Genomic DNA, 23,947 nt, shown 5'->3' with positions numbered 1-23,947 from the left:
AATACCCTGCAAGCTGATGAAATTAACATATCCACAGCTAATGAGAGTCTTATTGTACAGACCCAAAAAAACTAAACGTGCTGCTAAGAAGCCAATTCTTTCATCTAGGGAATAATAGTCTGGTGTAGTTCTGTGTTTCTTTTTAGTGATAGTGGTGATCACCAAATTCTAAAATGGTGTACTAAACAAGCAGCACATGAAAATTTATCCTCAAAAGGAAGAATCCAGTCTGCACTATTAGGAAAAAGCTTTTATTCTATCAACATCCATACATTATATCCGTGTTATGTAAGGCTAAAATCCAAATCCAGGTTATAATTATTCATGACTCAAGGCTGTAACCACTTTATATTGATTGGCCTATTACTTTATGTGAGGTGTTTGTGCTCTGCAGTTAGCAGCAAGACTGTGTGTAAGAATCCTAATATCAACCCAAGGAAAATTATACTTATTGACATTGGATGCTCCTAGTCATCAATTAGCAAAGATTAAAGATTAGTAGATTACATGTATTATTAAAAATATTTTGAATGGTAACCTTGTTATGTCATTCATCTTACTCACCTGCTCCACTGATTCAGAGCAGATACGAGTTGTCTGTTGTTTGTAATATATTATTGAAATCATAAACGTGTTACGCATTTTCAAATTCGTATTTAGGGAGATCATTAAAAGTAAAACAGAATGTTATGTGTGTTAAAATATGCCTACTCCGTTTTGCTTTCCAGTTAGGTCTTTTACATAAATTTATTGTACATTTTGGATATTTTCCAAAATTATATTGTAGTGGTGAAAGAAGGACCATGGACATGGAAACTAAAAGAAATGATAATGTCTATAAAACTCTTCTCCAATGTTGCTGCTAACTAGCTCTCTAACTAAAGACAATCTAGTCATACACAGTTTACATGGATTCTCCAAATAATATGTCTAGATTGACTCCCCTAGCTCATCCCACAAGAACACTTCTTCTGAAATTCAATGCAAAGCATATAAATGATCAATCTGAAACTCCAACACCACCGACAGACGAAGATGAAATCAACACTAGCATTGATCAACACCACAATTACTACATTCCTGAACTTGAAGCTGATGATGTTCCCTTCTATAACTCAGCCTCTTCAACAAACACTCCTCTTCGATCACCCCCTCATGTTAGCTGCCTCCGAACTCCTTCTATAAAACTCTATGGCTCGGGTAGCAAGAGATCAAGATCAGTAAAAAGTGAACTTACTGAATCAAGGTTTTCAACAAGGGAGGAACGACAAGAAGACAGTCAAGCTCCCGGAATTTATGTAACCTGGAGTGAGTTGTGGGTGACTGTGCCAGGAAAGAATGGTGGTCGCCGCCCAATTCTGCAGGGCCTCACAGGCTATGTAAGGCCTGGTGAGTGTTTGGCCATTATGGGTCCTTCTGGCTGCGGCAAATCTACTCTTCTTGATACTCTAGCAGGTAATTCTACTAGTACTCTATATATCAACTCCTTATTGTGCAGCTATGTATAACTTTAAAACGTTTTAAGTTTCAAGTCATGTGAATGGCATTTTAGGTGCTATCTGATCTCTTTTAAAAAAACATGACACTTAAAGTTGGTAGTAAGACCTGTATGTACTAAGTTATCTACTTGAAAATAATAAATTGCTATATGTGGAGAAAGCTACTGAATCTAAAATATAAATAGTATCACATAATATTATTTAGTAGTATTAACACAATGATCAATTACAGGAAGGTTAGGCTCAAACACTACACAAAGTGGAGATATCCTGATTAATGGGCGCAAACAAGCTCTGGCTTTTGGTGCTTCAGTAAGAATATTAGGAATAATACCCTTGAATATATCTTTTGTTTACTTCTGTCCGGAAATATTTAGGTAGCAAATTCCAAGATAACATTGGGAATTTATGATTTTTTAGGCCTATGTGACTCAAGATAATACTCTGATGACTACACTAACTGTCCTTGAAGCCATATACTTTTCCGCTCAACTCCAACTCCCTGATTCTATGTCAAAACTTGCCAAGAGGGAAAGGGCCATAATGACGATTACAGACATGGGATTGCAGGATGACATGAACACTAGAATTGGAGGCCTTACCGGTGGGCAGAAGAGAAGAGTTAGCATATGCATAGAAATCCTGAAACACCCACAACTTTTGTTTCTCGATGAACCTACAAGTGGATTGGATAGTGCAGCATCTTACCATGTCATGAGTCGCATAATTAAACTTGCTCAACTGGATAAAAGGACTGTTATAGCTTCTATCCATCAACCAAGTGGCGAAGTCTTTGATCTTTTTCATAATTTGTCACTTCTATCATCCGGTAAACAAGTTTATTTTGGTGCAACATCACGAGCTAATGAGGTAATTACTTAAACTGCGCTGATGAGCTATACAGAACATAATTTTCGCACAAACTAATTATTATGACTAATTTTATACTACTCTGCAGTTCTTTGCTTCTAATGGCTTCCCATGTCCTAGCACGAGGAATCTCTCTGATCACTTCCTTAGAACTATTAATATTGATTTTGATGTGGTAAGAAGCAAGTATATCTACAACATTAAATTCAGGAAGTATCCCAGTACTTGATAATTAATAAGTATCTTGGTGTTCAATTAATGTTAAATAGGATGTTGAGCATGAACTTGGTGGAAGCTTAATAAATGCCACAAAAGCTATTGAAATCCTTGTCAATGCATATACCTCATCTGAGGCACACCAGCAAGTTATCAACAAAGTATATGAAATATGTGAAAAGGTACACTAGAAATTCTATAAGTTTTCAATTAGTATTCATACTTGCAGAAAGATGAAAATTTCAGCTTTTTTGCTGCAGAACCAAGTGACAATAAAGGAGAAGGAAGGTCAAGCAGGCTTCATTACTCAATGTCAAGTTCTTACAAAAAGATCTTTCATCAACATGTATCGTGATCCTGGTTATTACTGGCTTCGGCTGGTAATTTATATCGCACTGTGCTTGTGCATAGGGACTATATTTTTTGATGTTGGCCAAGGTTACAGTGCAATTCGGGTAGGTTTATGAATCTGTCTGTAATTTTACGTCTACGTTCAAAACTCTAGCTTAATATATATCCACAATATGAATCACAGGCTATAGGTTCAATGCTCATGTTTACGGCAACTTTCTTGACTTTTATGGCCATTGGTGGATTCCCTTCTTTCGTAGAGGATATGAAGGTACATACCTTGATATTTATATTTGACCACGTATATTTCATAAGAAAAAGTTTAAGCTAGCTACAGCAGTTTTTCCTGGTATTGATTAACTTATTTTAATTAATATTTAGATTTTCATACGAGAAAGATTGAATGGACACTACGGAGTATCAGCATACGTTGTGGGAAACACACTTTCTTCCGCGCCATACTTGTTATTGATTTGTATCATCCCAGGGTCTATTGCCTATTTCCTTGTTGGGCTGCAAAAGGACTTTGAACGTATTGTCTACTTTGGCATGCTAATCTTTGCATGTATGCTATTGGTGGAAAGTCTAATGATGATGGTTGCAAGTATAGTGCCAGATTTTCTGTTGGGAATCATTACAGGTGCTGGACTTCAAGGAATGATGATGTTGAATGGAGGTTTTTTCCGACTACCAGATGATCTCCCTAAGCCAGTATGGAAATATCCAATAAGCTACATTTCGTTCCACAAGTACGCGTGTCAAGGCCTTTTCAAGAACGAGTATCTGGGACTAACATTTCCTAATGATAATGTTGGAGGACCACCTACGATTACTGGCGAGGAGATCTTGAAAAATTATTGGGAAATGGAAGATTACTCTAAATGGTTGGATTTGAGCGTTTTATTGGCAATGGTAGTAATATACAGACTACTGTTCTTTGGAATTATAAAGGCTTTGGAGAAGTTGAAGCCAGTGATTGCAGCTTGGATTAGTTCATGGAGTACAGAATCAGAAGATAATTCTACAGCTCCTGTTGTTGATGTAGGATGTAGTGTACGTCGTGTTCGGACCTTTTCACTATTTGATTGTTCATTTCACACGGTTGATGTAACCTTTCGCGAATAGATGAAGAACAGGACATTTTCCTTTTCGCATGGTTTACAAAAAGGATGTTTGGACTTATGGCCACAACTTATATAATTTCAGAATGTGTCCTCATTGAATGATGCGATATCGGTGTAATCAATTTAGTGCCGAGGACTTGGATCAGCAAGTTCCATTCGACAAAGATACTCTCGTGTGATTGTCTTTACCAACACAATATCATCTCAGTACCAGAAAAGTATAGTTCACTGTTACATACATGTTGGTTTTCTCAACAACTTTCTCCTGTGCCTATGCAAAGGCTTTTCATGAAGCAATTGCTGAGCGGGATATTCTCCGATATGAGTCAATCCTACAAGGATGGCGCACTCTCATTGCACCCCCAATAATTTCTTTCTTAGTTCTTTTTTCCTAATTAAGCTTTTGTTTTCATTCAATAATCTCCCAATTTATTTGAATTTTGGAGTTTAATTAATTTTATTTTGTTTTTGTGTTCTTCAGAATTATAAATATGCATGACTTTCATAATTTTTATTCGGTGATAAAGATTTTCATGTCTGGAATTATATACTTGTAAGATTTTCATGATTTTGATTCATTGATAAAGATTTTCACGAGATACAATCGATTGTTCAAAACGATTGGGTGACAACAAATATATATATATATATATATTCCTATCATTTTCAAAAAAATCATTTGGCCGAGAGAATGTGGGATTCAACGGCGATTATATTTAAGCTTTTGTTCAATTTCAGTTGTATTTGTAAATGTCGTATGACTTTTCATTATTCAATTGATTTATCTTAAAAAATACTATAAATAATTCGGTATTTATAATATATATGATTTTGTCACAGCCTGCACTTCCGGAATATTAATCTAATATCGAAACAAAAATAAATTCTAATTAACTAATCAGAACGTCCATTACAAACGCGCAGCTAAAGCAGAAGTCAAAAGTTTACTCCAAATTTTAAGTTCTCGAACTCCAATACTATCCAACTCGAATCTTAGAAGAAATACGAAATATTAAAAGGATGAGCTGCGAAACCTCGTAAGCAACTACCGTACAACGACTCAAAATATTTTATTTTTATTTTTTTTCAACACACAGTTTAGACATGCGACAAATAACATAGATCACAAAGGATTGCACAAATATTAGATAACAAAGATCACACGATATATTTTCCATGACAAGGATCAAAACGAATCACACAACATATTCTATAATCCACATCATCAAAATTCTTAATCAATCAATAAATCTTGATAACATTTTTTTATCTTTAGTTACACAGTCCTAAATTAGACCTTATGCCACATATTGCCAGTGACCGACATCTTATACTTTAGATCACACTTCCTAATTGACCGGGTTCTTATTCTAATTTGATGGGAGGCTAGTTCGTGTCCCTCGTCAAGTGAAACCGAAACTTGACAATGTATCGATGTGTTCTGGAACGTGTACAAACTAGTACTATGTTCTATGTATCACACTAACCCGTGATCGGGTTCCAATTCTTATACATGACTAAAACTAGGGAGTTTTGAAATTTTTATCTTATTAATCACATATCCATATCGTACTGAAAATAACTAAACAAATATCAAATAACATCTAATCACGCATAATAAGGCACGTTACACAATATATACAGAGCAATAAAGATTCACTTACGTAATCATACATATAATTCATGTTTCAAAATATACGGAGCAACAAAATTTATTTACAGCACATTTATGTTAGATATATTTGTGATATCATATTTAATCTGATTTGTTTAGTTTCAGAACTTACTATCAGAACTTAACTGAAAATCATAACTTACTGAAAACAGCAAGTTATCAAAACTTAAGCCATCAGGACTTACATCAGAACTTAAGTGCGGATACACTTCAGGGATGAAAAGCGGCTGATTTACAGGAGAAGATCTGGATTAAATAAAAGAAGATATGCTTGGAGAGTTGTACAACTAAAGGACTACAATAGATAATCTCTGATTGATGTATTTTAGGAAACAAAACATATCATATCAATTAGGAGATATCTTGTAACTGTGTAGTATATAAACACAGATTAGGGTTTACACTATATGTGTTATCATTCACGAGAATATTATTCATTGTAACCCTAACAACTCTTAGTGATATCATACATAACTGAGAGAGTAGATTAAACCTACTGTAACAGAGTTTGATATATTGAATAAACTTGTTTTCTGTTACATACTTGTGTTTATAATCGAATTGATTGTAGATACTATATTCAACCCCCTTCTATAGTATCATTGAGGCCTAACAAGTGGTATCCGAACCAATCTGTTAAGCTTACAAACAGTTAAGATCCAAACAAACAATTAATCATGTCTGATCAATCAAAAAAATAAGACCCTCAAGAACCTGCAAAGGTTCAACCCATTCAAAACACCAGTAGATATGAAACCATCAGGGTTCCTATGCTCAGGGTGTCTGAGTACCCTGTATGGAGTGTGAAGATGATCATGTTTCTGGAAGCTACAGATCCAGAATATTTAGACATAATTTATGATGGTCCACACAAGCCCACAAAGCTTTCTGTTACAGTTGGGAATGAGCCACAGAAGATGATTCCCAAAGAAAAGAGAGAACTCACCACTGAAGACATCTCTTCACTAGGCAATGATGTAAAAGTAAGATACTTGCTTCATAGTGCACTTGACAATGTCATGTCAAACAGGGTGATTGGATGTAAGACTGCAAAAGAAATCTTGGATGCATTGGAAGTGAGATGTTAGGAAACCAATGCCATCAAAAAGAATAGGAAGACAATACTCACACAGGAGTATGAGCACTTTGACTCAAAATCTGATGAGTCACTAACTGATACATATGACAGATTCACAAAGCTGTTGAATGATCTGTCACTAGTGGATAAGGAATATGATCCAGAAGATTCAAATCTGAAATTCCTACTAGCTCTTCCTGAAAAGTGGGATTTGAAAGCTACTACAATAAGAGACAACTATGAACTTTCTGATATGTCTCTTGATGAAATCTATGGGATGCTCAAGACTCATGAACTTGAGATGGAGCAAAGAAAGAAGAGGCATGGAGGGAAGTCTAAGACAGTTGCTTTAAAGACTGAAGAAAAGCCAATTGTCTCTATGTTATTCCCAGTGGACTAACAATGAGATTTACAGAAGGGGGGTTGAATGTAAATCTCAAAATTTTTTCAAGTTTTGAGCAGTTTGTAAGACTAAGTGTTTGAGTGATCAAATGTGTGTGAATTGCTTGGAGCTGATGCAGACAGATATATATTCAAACACAAATGTAATGAACACAAGGAACTTAAAAACTTTTCTGGTGGATTTGTTGTTCCACCAGAGATGTGTTATTTCAGAAAATCTGTGATTCAAAATTAAATCACAGCTACTTCCTAGTACAAACTAGATGATTTTCTCTCTTGATATTTCTAAACAGCTCAGGGAAAATTCACTTCTAATTACTAGCTACTACCTGGTTTATATAACACCAAGTTTACAAGTGAAGACAAAGATAAAGTACAATAAGACAATAGTTCTCCACTTGTTTCTGTTCCATTTTTATCCAGTGTAATATGGAATTATCTGTTGACTTTCCATTATGAACCAGACTAAAAACGGCTGCTTTTTCTGCTGTTCCTGAAATAGGCTACCACATCTCTGTCAATCCATGTGCCTCTGTCAGCTTTGTTAACTGTCACTATCAACTGCTATGAGATTGAGCATCCGTTGAAACTTTCATCCGTTGATGGCTTTATCCGTTGATGCTCTAGCAGTGCATCCGTTGAAGCTTTCATCCGTTGATGGCTTTATCCGTTGATGCTCTAGCAGTTGAAGCTTTATCCGTTGAAGCACTTATCCGTTGATGGATATTATCCGTTGAAGCATTAGAGGCATCCGTTGAAGCTTAGTTTCTCATCCGTTGAAGGTCTTCAATATCCGTTGACACTTCTTCACTTATACAAAATTACAAGGCATGAAATATTTACAATTAGCCCTCTTATTTGTACATCCATTAGTAGTCAACATGACTGATTATCTCCTAACAACATCTAAGAATTACAGCTTGAAATCAGAGAGTGAGATGTGCTACAATACCAAACTTATTGCTAAGTAAGGCTACTCCTTCAATGGATAGCCAAGATGATCTTATCCGTTGAGGCTACAAACACTAGATTTCTACTTAAGTGTCTTGCTGAACTTATCATCAAACTACACATATTCCTAACAATCTCCCCTATTTATGTCTACTAGAACTGTAGGCATAAATTTGGGTTTAGCTTGATGATAACAAAACACTTAACAAATATATTAACTGTAACAAAGCAGAAATTCAAAAGTGCTGCAACAGTGTATATACTGAGATGAAATTGAAGAAGTACATTGTTTCCAAGGGTGCTCCTTTAGCCTGAGCAAATTACTTTCTTTTCCTTTGATCCCTGGTTTTCTTTCCTAGCCTCCTGTCATTCTCCTCTATTTGAAGTTGAAGTTGTCTGTAGAATTCAGCTTCATCTTCTTCATTGATATCTAACTTAGATTGCATATCCTTGAGAGTTTCATTACTGGCAATCTTTAGTTGATCTTCAATTCTGAAAAATCTTCTGACTCCTTTGTTGTCTCTGAACTCCATCAACCAATGAGGTGATTTGTGAATTGTAATACCTCTCTCTGGAATGAGTAAGGTTCTAGGCAAAGCATTGGGCTCCCTCCAAGTTTTCCTTATGTTGGCAATCTTGTTGAGAATCTCAGTCCTGGCAGTTCTGGTAAAGCCAGAATCCTTATGTATGGCTGAGTAGACTCTAATCAAGGTAGTGTAGCCTTCATTCAGAATTCTGTGAAGAGGCCATGTTCTTTCCCCAGCTCCTTTGTATTTGAACACTAGTCTTTCTGGTAGCTGTCTGTAGGTAGCTATTCCCCTTACATCCTCCAGCTCATCCAGATAGAGTTCAATGTCTGAAAATTCTTTTATGTCACAGATGTGAACATAATCATCTTTAGAGTTTTGAGGTTTGGACTTAGGCTTTTGTGTGAATTTGATTGAGGCTTTAGAGGGTGTTGATTTGATTCTTCTTTTCTGCTTCTTTGATGGTGGAGAAGAGGTTAGGAAGGTGGGCAATTTGATGGTGTCCCAATCAATTGGTTCCTCCTTGGGAATGATTGTTTCACCATGAATGTTCATGAAGGGGTCAGGTACAATGGGTTCAGGAATAAAGGGTAGTGGTTTGGATATTGATTGGGTTTCTTCAGTCTTATCTACCTTCTTTCTCTTTGCATTGACCTTCTTTCTTTTCCCTTTCTGCCATTCTTCCTTACTTCTTTCCTCCATCTCAGTACCAACCATGTCCCCCATAGCTTCATCTTCACCTTTGTCTTCAATTACTTTCTGATCATCAGCCTGACTTGACTCTAGCTATTTTTCAAGCTTTGCTTGTGCTCTTTTGTTAGCCTTTAGCTGTTTGGCTTCTTCCTTCAACCTTTTGGTTTCTTCCTTCTTGGCTATTGAGAATTTGGGATGTCCTTGCATCACACATATGCTCTTTCCCTCTCTGAAAATAATAGCCATGTTTCTCCTTACAGCCTCATCCATGGTCTCTTTGAGATATGCAATACTTCTTCCTAAAAGCTTGTCCTCATCTGCTTTTGGAAGAGGAAAATCCACCTCTTTTAGAGGATTCTTTGTAGAGTCCTTATTAGATCTGTTGTTGGGCTTGAGAACCATAGGTTACAGATCTTTGGAAGAAGTTTCTCCATCCTTATGCCTCTCTACTGGCTTGAGTTTCATAATAATTGATTCCACTTTTGTGCTATGCTTCACAGATTGTGATTGAGAAGTTGTAGAACAAAATATTAGTTGCATCTTTTCATCAATCTTCTTCCTTTGCTCTTTGACTTGCAATTCAGCTGCTGCTATCTGGATTAGATCAATTCCATCTAGCTTTCCTTTGACTTGAATTGGTGGAGAAGTTGTGATGACAGGAACTAGCACTTGAGAAATCTGAACTGTTGTAGATGGCTCTCTTTCCCCTTCCCCTTTATTCTCCCCCATTTTGTTATCATCAAGGGTAGGGGTCAAGCCTTGTGCTTGTGCCAGCTGCATGAGGAGATTTGTTTGAGTTTGTTGATTCTGAAGAATGGTGACCATAGAGTCTTCAATTATTTGAACCCTATCTTCCAATCTGGCCAACCTCTTATCAGCATCAGAGGCCTTCCTTAGTCTCCCCAACAAATCTTGCATAGTACCATAGGGTATAACTGAATCCAATTTCTCAGCATTGTAGGATTTCAGATCAGCAATGTCCAGCTTGAGCTCATCCACACTTAGATTGTGCTGGTAATGCTGCAACTGCAAGAGATGCAGAGATTCCAGATGAGCTTGAAGAATTGCCTTGGTGCCAGCATCCTGAGTCTCCTGAATGGCTTGCTGAATTGTCATGACTTGTTTGACCAAAGTGACACCAAACTCTCCTGGTGTTGATGGTTTGGTCCATGCCCATGCAGGAAGATTAGGAACAGAACTTGGGCCTGCTACTCCCCCTAAGTTCATGCTCTCATTCAAAGAATTAGAGTCATCATCATTAGAATTTACTCCAAATTCTTCAGATGGCTCACCAGCTTGAGAAGGCAGCCTGTTGACACCAGCTTTGTCTCTTAGAAGAGATTCTGAAGTGTGTACAATGTGTAGTGTCTGTTCTGCCTCCACATTGCCCTGTGCAGCCAATAATTGATAGGCTGAAACAGGGTGAGTAAAAGTGTCAGCATCTAAGGAAATGTTATCAATGACAGCTTTGTAGTGTTGCTGAAATTGTCTTCCCTTATCTGCTGTTAAGCTTATCCGTTGAAGAACAACCACTTGTCAACGGATGAGAGATATCCGTTGAAGAAGGAAATGATGTAGAGATAGAAAGTGATATAATTGTTGAATCTGTGTGGATTGATTTTAAGTGAGGTGACACAGATTCTGCAATTACATCTGAAAGAATTGGCTGATGATCCAACAAATCATCTAAAAGATGATGATCACCAGGTTTTGAGTGGGGCTCCTCCCTGAGTTTTAATGAGGGAGAATCAGGAATTGATGTGAATATCATATCCACATCCAGAGAGGGAGTAGGAGAGTTTGAGGAATGGTGTGTGTCTATATTGAGAGAATGGGGCTGTGATTCCACATTTGCTGGAATCACATCAAGCTGAATTTGAGAAGGTACAGATACTGGTTGGTGTATCTGTGCTGTGTGTGCCCCTTGTGTGGAAACTAGGGTTTTGGCCTTCTTCTTCCTTGAAAAGGCTTGAATTGGTGAATGTTTAGCTTCAGTGTCCCTCCCTCTTTTGTTCTGTGTCCCTGGATGGGGACTATTTTCAATAGTTACATCCTTTTGGGAGGATGCAACTAGGGATGTGCTGGACTCCTTTTGAACCACTATAGTCTTTTGAGAGACTGTGGCTTGGCTGGAATGGGTACCACTCACCTCTCCCACCTTATCCTGGGGGGTTTTTTGATGTTCACCCCTCCCCTCACCACTCACACCCTGTTCACTCCCTTCAGGATTTATGGTAGTTGTTACAACTGTTGTCTTTTGAGAAACAACAGAGGTAGGTTTTTTTGACTTGACTTTGGAGATTTTAGATTTGGTGGCTTTGGTAGGAACCTGTTTGGACAATGACACAGGTTCCATAGCCACACTAGAAGGCAAAGAAACATTGAGGTTGGAAATAGTAGGAGTTACAGAAACATTTACCTCACTTACCTGTGGTGCATTCATGATTGGCAAGTATACCAATGGCACCTGGCTGTTGAGGTTCATTCTCAAAAGGTCTACAAGGACCCTTTTCTCTTGTGCCCAGCATTTGAGTTTATTATTCTCATTGGATATAACCAAACCTTCAGCAACATGGTTAGCCAATAACATAAAGAATCTAGCAAAGTAGATGTTATGTGGTCTATTAGCTTTGTTACCTAATCTGGAACCTAATTCTAGCATAACACAGTTGCTAAAATTAAAGTACCTATCAGAAACTAGCATATAGAGCATATTAACAAGAGATGAAGTGATAGCATCAAAATTGCTAATCTTCCCAGAGAAAACCTTAATGAAGGCATCTCCAAGAAAACTCCATTCTTTCCTAAGGCCTTTCCTTCTAATACTACCTAAACTAGCAGAATCAAAAGCATAGCCTATGGAATCTAGCATAGCAGAGACATCTTTATCAGTGTGTGGTGTCATGGCATTGTTCTCAGGCAACTTAAAGCAAGATTGTAAATCATCACAATTAATGCAATAGTCCTTACCTTTAAGAGAGAAGGCAATAGTCATATCTGTGGAGTTGAACTCTGCAGTTGTCCAAATCTCCTCAATCACTTCACAGTAGATGGTTGGGGCTTCCAGCATTGCATAGCTTAGTTTGCAGTTCTTGATGAAGTCCATCATCTTGTGATAATCAGAATGGGCTTCCTTCTTTTCAACCAAGACTATGAAATTATTCTTTTCATAAACAAATCCTGTTTGAGACATAATTTTGACTACTGGTGCCATTTTTGTGAGTAGAGGTCGCAGAGAAGAACTTGAGAATTGAGAGAGAAAGAGAATGATAATTGCAAGAAAGCGTAAAGTGAAAATAAGAATTCAATTGGGCTTTTATACTTTCTTGAATTAAAACACAAATTAAAACAATTAAATGATACTTTTAAGTAAGTGAAAGCCGTTCAGGAATAAAAGAAACTGTAGAAATTCTGAAAACTACCGTAAATACAAATACATATAACACTGTATATCTGTATCAACGGTTGAGTAAAAGAATCAACGGCTGTGACTCACTAACGTGACACATCAACGGATAAGGTAAATAGTTATCCGTTGATGAACAACACTATTTTATCCGTTGAAGGATAAAATTACCAGAAATGTATTTGTCTTTCAACGGATAATGAATATCCGTTGATAGAACAATTTTGGCTTTCAACGGATAGGGAATATCCGTTGATAGGATAAGTCTTGATTAAAGCCAACTTTGTTCTTGCAGCAAATTCATTTCAGGCTACAAGACAGATTACATAGATGACATAGATTATGAATAGTTAAGCATACCTAACTCACTTACTAATCTTGTGAATGTTGATTCATCAAGTGGCTTGGTAAATATGTCTGCAATCTGCTTTTCACTTGGAACAAAATGAAGTTCCACTGTACATTTCATCACATGTTCCCTAATGAAGTGGTACTTGATATCAATGTGCTTGGTTCTTGAGTGCTGCACTGGATTTTCAGTAATGGCAATGGCACTTGTGTTGTCACAAAATATTGGAATTTTGTCAACAGTTATACCATAGTCAAATAACTGATTCCTCATCCACAGTATTTGTGCACAGCAACTACCAGCTGCAATGTATTCAGCTTCAGCTGTTGATGTGGAAACAGAATTCTGCTTCTTGCTGAACCATGATACAAGCTTGTTTCCTAGAAATTGACAGGTGCCTGTTGTGCTTTTCCTGTCTAATTTGCAACCTGCATAATCTGCATCTGAGTAGCCAATTAGATCAAAACCAGACTCTCTAGGGTACCAAATTCCTAGATTTGGAGTCCCTTTGAGATATCTGAAAATTCTTTTAATAGCCACTAAGTGAGATTCTTTAGGGTCAGCTTGAAATCTAGCACAGAGACATGTAGAAAACATAATATCAGGTCTACTGGCAGTTAAATATAAAAGTGAGCCAACCATGCCTCTATAACTTGTAATATCCACAGACTTTTCAGCCTTGTTTAATTCAAGCTTGGTGGCAGTGGCCATAGGAGTTTTTGCAGGTGAACAATCCATTAAGTCAAACTTCTTTAAAAGATCATAAATATATTTAGTTTGACTAATGAAAATTCCACCACTAACTTGTTTAACTTGTAAACCAAGAAAGTAAGTTAGCTCTCCCATCATGCTCATTTCATATTTACTTTGCATTAATTTAGCAAACTTTTTACAAAGTTTATCATCTGTAGATCCAAATATAATATCATCTACATAAATTTGTACAAGTATCTTAGAGTCATTAACATTTCTAAAGAAGAGAGTTTTGTCAACAGTACCTCTTGTGAAGTGATTATCTAGAAGGAACTTTGATAAAGTCTCATACCAGGCTCTAGGTGCTTGCTTTAGTCCATAGAGTGCTTTCAACAGATAATACACATGGTCTGGAAAATTTGGATCTTCAAAACCTGGAGGTTGGCTTACATAAACTTCTTCCTCCAATTCCCCATTTAGAAATGCACTCTTGACATCCATCTGATAGACTTTGAAATTGGCATTAGCTGCATAGGCTAGAAAGATTCTGATGGCTTCAAGTCTTGCAACTGGAGCAAATGTTTCATCAAAATCTATTCCCTCTTGTTGAGAATAGCCTTTGGCAACCAATCTGGCTTTATTCCTTATGACAATGCCATTTTCATCTATCTTGTTTCTGAATACCCATTTTGTGTCAATAGAACTTTTGTTCTTTGGCTTGGGTACCAGCTTCCACACTTTGTTCCTCTCAAATTGGTTTAGCTCCTCTTGCATAGCTAAAATCCAATCTGGATCCAAAAGAGCTTCTTCCACTCGCTTAGGTTCCTCCTGTGATAGAAAGCTACTATACAGACATTCATCTTGAGTAGCCCTTCTAGTTTGTACTTTAGATGTAGCATCACCAATGATCAGTTCAAAAGGGTGATTCTTGGTCCATTTCCTTTGAGGTGGTAGATTAGCCCTTGATGAGGTTGCCTCAGTATTGTCATGATGTGAGATCGAATGTTGATTTGTTGAAACTCCCCCTGATTTGCTGATCCTTTGAAAGGAATTGGGAGTTCTATCAACTGATGAGGTGAAGTGATTATCCGTTGACAGACTGTGATCAACGGATGCTTCGTTATGAACTTCAACGGATGATGCACTTTGTCTTTCAACGGATGCTGCATTGCTTCTTTCAACGGAAGCTGAATTTTGACTTCCAACGGATGCAGCATTCTGTGCATTATCCAAAGGCAGACTCTGGTTTCTTCTTGAGATGCCATCTTCATCAATCTCATCTTCACTATCATCACAATATATTTCAATATTGTCAAATTTGAGTCCTTCATGATGTCCCTCATCTGTTAGTCCATCAATCTTTTTATCATCAAACACAACATGTACAGATTCCATGACAATGTTGGTTCTTAGATTGTAGACCCTATATGATTTTCCAGCAGAATAACCAACAAATATTCCTTCATCAGCCTTTACATCAAACTTTTCTTTGTGATCAGATTGATTCCTTAAGATGTAACATTTGTGTAATAACCCCAATTTTTGGAAATTTTTGAAACCCTTATGAATAGTGTTTTTGCTGAATGAGAAAACTTTTCATGCCACACTATGTAGGGGGTTCTGTTATGGATATTCTGAGATTTTATTAGTACTCTATATGGTATATAAGTGTATGTAAAGATCATCAGAATCCAATTCCGAACACTTTGATTTTTCCCGAAAATCTACCAGATACAGAAAGAATTGAGTATAAGGTAACAGAATAAAAATGATTTAAATTCAAGGATTATAAGAGAGGATCATGAAAGGAATATAATGTATTGAGAAAGGTTAAAGAAACCTAAGTAATAAGATCCCGGGTATGATCCCTCAAACGATAAACGAAAACGAAAGTTAAGCGAACCGTATAACAGATCAGCGGTCATTAGGCAAGCAATTAGGAGTTAATCAAGGAGGTTAAGGATGATGATGTCATCAAACCAACAAGGTGTGGACAAGTGGAAGCATTATGACATGTGCAAGATGACATAAGCATGACAAGGGGTTTTGTTTTGTTGGTTGATTTTGGGCCATGTAAAATTTACCATGATAAAAAGCTAAAACATTTTCCAAGGCCAAAAAGGAGAAGCAACCAAGCAAATATCATAAAACACAAAAATTAGAAGTTGACTTTCCCATTTCAAGAAGAAAGCTCTCGGCTAAAACAAACCCAGCAACTTCAAACTGCCATATCTCCTTCAATACTCACTCAAATGTTGTGTTCTATAGCTTGTTGGAAAGGTATTGAGATTTCCTACAACTCTTGTTCATAAGTCTCTTCCAAATAAGCATGGTAAGACCCTCATTTTTACAGTTCTTTAATTCGGACTTTTAGAAACTTCAAAGCCTAACTTTGTGTTCTTGATTTCTTTGGAAAGATCAAGCTTGTAGGAGGCTCCCTAAGGCTTCCTAGAAACTTAACACCTCCCAAGGAAGGTATAAATCTTCACACCCTTTAGTAATAAGTTTGAATGTTGAAGTTTGGAGATGGTTTGGATGGATGAGTAGTAATTTGAATGATAAGCATGATTCGAGCTTAATTGTTAAGTAGTTTAGTTGAATTTGGAGATGTTATAAGATATGATTGGATTGAGATCCTTGAGCTTATTATGACTGAAATCAGTAGCATTGATGTGTATCTTGAGTTGTTGTTGATTGGTAGTTGGATTGATATGATTTGGAATGGTAAAAATTTGGGAAATCGCGTAAACATAGCCGTCGTAATGTCCGATTTACTTTAGACTGCTTTTGTTCATAACATTAGGACCCGAGAACTCCCTGCTAGGTTTTGACCATTGCCATGTGTAGAAAGTTCATGTTACGAGCTTCGTTTTGATATGTAGTTCGTTTGATTCCGATGTACGGTTTAGGAGAAACGACCGTTTTAAGTAATGGCGTTTCGCGACCGAACTATTACCCCTCGCCTTACTTTGAAACCTTGGTTAAGGACCTTAAAATGTTAATTAGTGTATAAAACAATTATGTTAAGTGTGTTAGGTAGTTGGTAAGACACTCGCGAAGGAATCGCCTTAAAACTCGTAATGGTTATATTATTAAAAATAATGGAGCCGAGGGTACTCGAGTGACTTAAGAGAATCAGTAAGCGCAAAGCAAGCGTTAGAGTCTAAGTTGGTTAAAGTATAGATTTACAAGTGAATTTGGTTTAATTCCAACTTACTTGTTGTTTATAGGTTACCAGACTCGTCCCGAGCCATTTGTAAACCCCAGTCGCTCAGGCAAGTTTTCTACCCGTATAACTGTTGTTGTGATGTATATGTGCATATGCATGATCTTGCGATACATGCATATTTGTTATTAGCAAATTCTTGCGATATATTGTAGCATGTGATATGGTACATATGCATGCCTGTTTCGTATTCTTGCCATATATATCTGTTGGTTCAGTTGATAATACCTATGCTAGAGAATAGCGGTAATTTGCATATACCCTTAGTATAGGGACCCAAAGGTGAAAACATTTTCTAAAACCGGGAGTCGAGGACCCCGAGTAGATTTTATATATATATATATATATTTTTATATATATATGGTTATAGTTTTCAAAACTATTAATCGAATAAGGTTTATTCGATAACTTTATCTATGTATTATTTAATGAATATTATTTCAAATATTCATTCGAGGGCTTATGACTCAGTTTATATTATTAATGATTATTAATTGGATATTCATTTGAGGATGTATGACTCCTTTATTTTATTTAATGAATATTGTTTATAATATTCATTCGAGATATTATGACTCCGCTTACTACTTATTAATATTCTTTATTTTATTAAAGAATAATGTTCGATAATCAAACTTACTTTTGATATTCAAATAAAGATATTACTTTCGTATAAGTATATCTTTGATTATTTACTATTCATTTCAAGTAAGTTTTCCAACTTCTACCTCAAGTATTCTTTAGGGGAATATTATTTAAATAATAATATCCAGATATTTCTTTTTATTGAGACTGATTTACTTTATTAAATCAGCATTATTCCAAACACTCTTTAAAGTGTTTTCGAGTCTTTAAAATGATTTTCAAAAATTAGAGCGGATCCCAAAACTCATTTTTTTATATATTTAAGATCTTCTTTTTAAAAAAAAGGGGATTTAAATACTCGCTCAAAACTGGAGGGATCCGGCTATGTGGTGTGTTTTATATTCGCAACAAGGTTGTTGTCTTGATAAAAGAGTTTTTGATTACTTACCCAATACTCGGGAAGTAAAATTCTTGGAACAATTTAATCCATTAACAGGCATCGCCTGGGAAATATCGGTGAGTTTTCCTTTCCAACTAGATACGACTTCTTGGTGGAGCCGTATCAACAAGTTTCTACTTGGGGAAAGTGGGGACGAGCTTTACGTTTCAGAGTCATGGATTTCATCTGAACTAGGAGTGGCGTAAGTGGTCGAGTAGCGCCGGCCCAGCCTTATTATATTGGCCCAAATGGCCTGGAAGTTCCGCTAAGGCGGTCCATTCCTTAGGAGTTCAGTGTTCGGTTGACAAGTAAATCCGACAGGTTCTCCTCTACATGTAGAAAATGGTGGGGTTGTACTACTACGACTGATCATCGTAAGTGGTCTTCCTGGCGCGGCAAACTCCCGTAATGAGTTCATCATCCAATTGGATATTTCTGCAACACTACCCAGAGCACTTCGATAGAAAGGCTACGGTTGGGCGATTGTTGAGTGTTGGCAGGGTCAAGTTTTCAAAATGATGTTTGCATCAAATGAAGTATCTCGTAACTTCATTTTATTTTGATGATATTTTAAAGATTTAATCTATTCAAATCTGGTCTTGTAGTCTCATCTATGTGATGAACTTTTGAAACTGGTTATAACTTGAACAGTGGTAGTTCAAGTAGTATTCAGATATAAGTATATTGGAGTATCTTGTAGCTTCATCTTTTAAACTTATATCTAGTAAATGATTATCTTGTGCATGTCAAAGATTTTCGGAAAACCGTTGAGACAAGGTTAGATATATGAGATCACCTTGCAACGATAGTTTATACAGTTATAAACGGGAACTCTGTGTATATTATACATGTCAGAGGATTTCAAAGATTTTGAAAAGTATATATGTATATATAATGAATATTTTGCGACTTCATCGCATTAAGGTATCAAACTTGGTTCATTTCTTTTGACCAAGACTTTCATGAGTACTATGAGAAGGCTCATATACTGTAAATTATTATACATATTATTTTGGTGGGCTTACTGCTCACCCTTGCTTTCTTCTTTCATCACACAACAACAGATAGAAAAGATGAACAGGACCAAGCTCCCAATTCGCGAGCGGATAGGAAACTTTCCGCAGTTTCCTATAGGCGTTGATGTCGCTGTAGCTGAGGTAGGAACTACCAATAGGCTAGGCTTCAACTTTTGATGTACCAGATTTATGTATATGTATGAATTGTAATAATGGCAAAGAAATGTAAATTTATTCAGAAACCCTTTTAAGGTGTATTGGCATATATTGGTGGAATAAAACGACTTGTGATTATTTTTGGATATTCATCTCTGAGACTATAACTTGTGGTGTGTGTGTTTATTGTGGGGTCACAGTACAGAGTAGTTGATTATTTATTAAGATTGGGTGTTATTAAGGGAAATGGAACTCGTGACAACCCGGATCCCCGACCCCTGATTTGGGGGTGTTACAGAAATGGTATCAGAGCTAAGCGTTATAAACCTCAGAGATGATGTGACGTTAAGATAATAACTAAGATAATAAGAACTCTTGCCAAGTTCATAGTCGGGCTACCTAACGTAGTACTGACAGTTAAAACCCTTATGGGAACCCTTATAAATATCGTGATAGAAGCGTAGTTCGTTATCGTATATGGTAGCGGGACTCCGAACCCTGAGGTTGAGGAGTAACAGCGCGATGATGTTTTATTACTAATAGGAGATCGGATTGTGGATCCGATAGAGCGTCCTAACGCAGGACCGGATGATGTTGATATTGAGAATGTAGCGGTTGAGGATGTTGTCCTAGAAGGGATTGTTGCTGAGGAGGATCCCGTGAAGGATCCTGACAAGAATGAATAAAGGACCACTGAGGAATTGATGACCATGGTTAGGGCAACTCCCAGAGGTAGGATTGGCCGGTCACTACCAGAGGTTCGTTCAAGTTTGTAAAGATAGTAGCCCCTTTAACGCGGCTTACTCGTAAGACTGAGAAGTTCGAATGGACAGAGAAATGCGAGAACAACTTTTAAGAACCGAAGCAAAGGTTGGTGACGTTCCCTATGTTGGCGTTGCCGGATGGAAAATGAGATTTTGTGAAGTGTAGTGACGCTTCGCATAAGGAATTAGGGTGCTTCTTATACAGCACAGCAAGGTAATCGCGTACGCGTCAAGACAATTAAGGGAATATAAAATTCGATATCCCCACCCATGAGCTTGGGCTCGTGGCAATAGTTTTGCCCTAAAGATTGGAGGCACTACTTGTATGGAGAAAAGTGCGAGATTTACACAAGCCATAAGTGCTCTAGTACATTTTCACGCAGAAAGAGCTCAACATGTGCCAAATGAGGTGGTTAGAGCTAATCAAGAATTATGATTGGGAGATTCTTTATCATTCAGGGAAAGCCAATGTGGTGGCTGATGCCCTTAGTAAAAAGGAGAGACTCAAGATAATAATGTCTTTGGGAGAGTTTATAAGATATTTTGAGAAAATGGAAATAGAAGTGAAGGTAACCGGAGCCGGTACCGAAAAGCTATTTGAGATTGTAATACAGACCGAATTTTTGGAAAAGAACATATTGTGCCAGAAAAAGTGATGAATGAAGGCAGAGAGTCAATGACTGGAGAAGAGATCCATACCGAGAAAGATGATAAGGGGATAGTGAGGTGTTCCTACAGAAATTGGGTTCCAAAAGTTCAAGAGCTTAAGGATGAGAACTTAGATGAGAGCCATAGTTTGAGGAATAAGATTTAGGGCAAACCCTGAATGTGATAGTCAGGGAGGTTGCCAACAAGAAAGAAAGAACCCATAACATAATAGAGTGGAAAATAAGGTTTTTAATGTATAAGATAACCCCGATTATGGGAGAAGGTTGAAACATTTCATACTAAGGAAACAGAAAGTCGAGTAAGATAAGGAGACCCGAGACAGTACTCCTATACGGAAATTCATGGACCTGTCTAAATAGAACTTATACTTTATTCCCAACCACCACCTTGAGGGAAACAATGTAGGGGGGAATTCTTTCAGGACCTTTAAATCGCTAAGCTCTCAGTGTTCCAAGGAACAAGTTGACCCAGTCGAGGCAAGAGCCTGGCTAAAGGAAATATAGGAATCATTTGAGATTCTAAATGATTAACGAATCACAAAAGACGATTTTTGTCACTTACCCTCCTAAGAGAGAGACCACCCGCTGGTGAAAGGCCAAGGAAGGCACGGAGCAAGAGATTATAATAAACTGATTTAAGTTCAGTCAATTGTTTTTAGGAAAGTACTTCCCAAGGTTATGGAGATAGTGTAAAAGCTTTAGAGACAGAACAAAGGTAGACGAGTATGATGAATTATGAATCTAAGTTGTAAAAATTATCAAGATTCGTTCTGAGGACACGAATCCAGAATGATGGGATGTATGAAATCAATGCTTATGTTATGTTGGTTCATGAAATAATGATAAGAGAAAGGAAAATAAAAAGAAACTGAAGTGGAAAGGAATATAAAGGCAATAGAGTTTGAGGAATGATAAGGGAGTTGGGTATGAGGAAATTCTAAAGACTCGTAGTAATAGAAATAGAAAAGTATGTAATCGTCAGGATGAGGGTGATTCACCATGAGTTAAATTGATGGTTGAAGGTATAAGAGATACATATATTTTATCCCCTGTAAGTTGGGAGGATTCGAGGAAACCTTGAGATAGTTCGAAGGATAAATAATGAGACGCAGATAGACTGAGGAGACAAGGAAGTAAGAAATTAGGAAAATTGGATGAAGGAAGTGACCTTCAAGAATGTGAAGTGTAAGACCAGGGGCATGATACCCAGAAAGGGAGACGCCAGATATGAAAGATATCCCAACATTGAGATGACTGTTGAGATAAACAACAAAAGTAAATAAAGATTTATTAAGAAGAAGTTCACGTTGAACACAACCAATATCTTCCAGAACATCCATGTGATCATTACCAAATCAGGAAAGAAAAGCGGATAACCGTTGTTATCTTTTGGAGGCCATATTGATTGACCTCATTTTGAATACAGATGTTATTGTGAAATTAGGCATATACTATCGAGGTGGAAATGATTGAATAAGACACCCTTATCAGGAATATATGACTTGATTTATCCATGGAAGGATGCATGTACCTTTTTAAAGGTGGAATTAAGGATAGAACATCGGTAACTTAAAACGAATCCTAGGGGAATGCCTAAAGGTTGGCATTTCACCCTTAATAGGGATAGTATGAGTTTTGACAGTATCAATTGGAAAGGATTAAGGTAATAACAACCTTTAAGAATTAATGGAGAAATTTTTTCAGAAGTATATAGACAATGATTCTGGTATTAATAAATGGTATCTTGATATGCCCTGTATCTAGGGAATACAGGAGGAACGATTCAAGGATAACCTTAGAGGTTTTACAAGGAGAAAGGTAATATTCAAAATTCTCAAGAATAGAAATGTTGATAAAGGAAATATGACGTAATTATAATGATGCCAAGTGAGGCACGTGTTAAACCACGAGAAGGTATGGATCGAACCAGTAATGGTCGAAATTGTTCAGGGCAATTAGGACTTAAGATAAAAGATGTTCTAAGTATGATTAAAAGTCAGTCGTGACAGTGATTAACCTCTAAAGACTGAGGCAATAACTTATGGAAAAATGGTGATAATTTTTTTATTTTTACTCATCAGACTTTAAAGAAAACATCTTCACATAAGCTGTGATTGAAATGAGATAGAAAATTATTTGGAGGTGGTTAAAATGACATTGACTGTAAGGAAATTTTACTATCAGGAAAGGCCAAAGAGGTGGCCGACACTTTAAAGGTAAAAAGATAATTATCGGCGCTCGTGCCAGGAGAATACAATGATAATGGTTAAAGTCGTGAAGATTGTATTATGATTTGAAAGATTGACATTCCTTCTGATGACTGTGCAATACCCAACTGTAATAGTAGTTGGTAAAGGTTTAATTCGTATAATCGCCATGAGCGGGCTATCTATCTTAGAAGGTCCTATCTTGAGAGTAATCCAGGACCATATTTCAAAAAAAAAAGAAGGACTAAACGAACCTTTGAGTTAAGTCTTCAATTGAAGGCATACGATTAAGAATGGTATTAACCTGCTATCGTTGCTTTGACTGAAACTCTTCTACAATTTTATCTACTTCATGTCATGAAAGTACGTCAAGTTCAGGAGTGTTCTTCATGAATCATGAACGGTGATCATGTTACCTCCTTAGAAGAATTAGATACGAGATGTATGGACTCCGTATGGTTAGCTATTAAGACTTCATGGAAAATGAATGACTACAGTAGGTCAGTGGTGGACCATAGTAAGGCAGCAATGATTCTGCGAGTAATGAGCTGATTACAACCGTGAGAGTTGTATTGGAATGGGTGTTGAGATTGAGTACCACTAATCGGGTCGTGGTAGTGTATAAGTTATCATTGATAGACTAATTAAGTAGATTATCTACCTATTGAATATTTATTCTTTCTTATCAATAGAGAGTCGTATTATTATACGAGGAAGGTTGCGGTGCAAGCATAGAATTCTAGTAACGATGATGTCTAGAATGAGATCCCGGGTTCGATTTTCGATATCGAGGGAGTTTCAAAGGTGATTGTGTATAAGCTCGAGGAAGAGCATGGGTCCATAGAAGGATGGACGGAATAGCAAATATTTAGGCATATGAAATACGATGCTATAATGCTTGATGTTGATATATATACACATATGTTTTGTTCTCCTATGACAAACCTCTATAATTCAGAGGTAGGTTCCAAGCCAGATATTTTGTGGCAGTATATTTTTTTTCATATATACAATTCTCTTCAATTCGTTCTTTTCTCTTCTTTTCATTTCAT

At 36.8% G+C, this 23,947-nt stretch overlaps 1 protein-coding gene across 1 annotated transcript; it reads left to right on the top strand.

The window, feature by feature from the left end:
- Positions 1 to 708: 708 nt before the first annotated feature.
- Positions 709 to 4,535, top strand: LOC141671822 (ABC transporter G family member 1-like). The gene is made up of 8 exons (XM_074478192.1): positions 709 to 1,455; positions 1,732 to 1,811; positions 1,920 to 2,369; positions 2,458 to 2,544; positions 2,639 to 2,767; positions 2,846 to 3,040; positions 3,121 to 3,207; positions 3,318 to 4,535. The coding sequence occupies exons 1-8, from the start codon at positions 909 to 911 to the stop codon at positions 4,059 to 4,061; spliced, it is 2,319 nt and encodes a 772-aa protein (XP_074334293.1). The 5' UTR covers positions 709 to 908; the 3' UTR covers positions 4,062 to 4,535.
- Positions 4,536 to 23,947: the final 19,412 nt, after the last annotated feature.

Source organism: Apium graveolens, chromosome 7 (assembly GCF_009905375.1).
Source record: "Apium graveolens cultivar Ventura chromosome 7, ASM990537v1, whole genome shotgun sequence".
Lineage (NCBI taxonomy): Eukaryota > Viridiplantae > Streptophyta > Magnoliopsida > Apiales > Apiaceae > Apium > Apium graveolens.
Note: the sequence above shows the minus strand (reverse complement) of the source record. Positions and strands in the feature narration are given on the sequence as shown.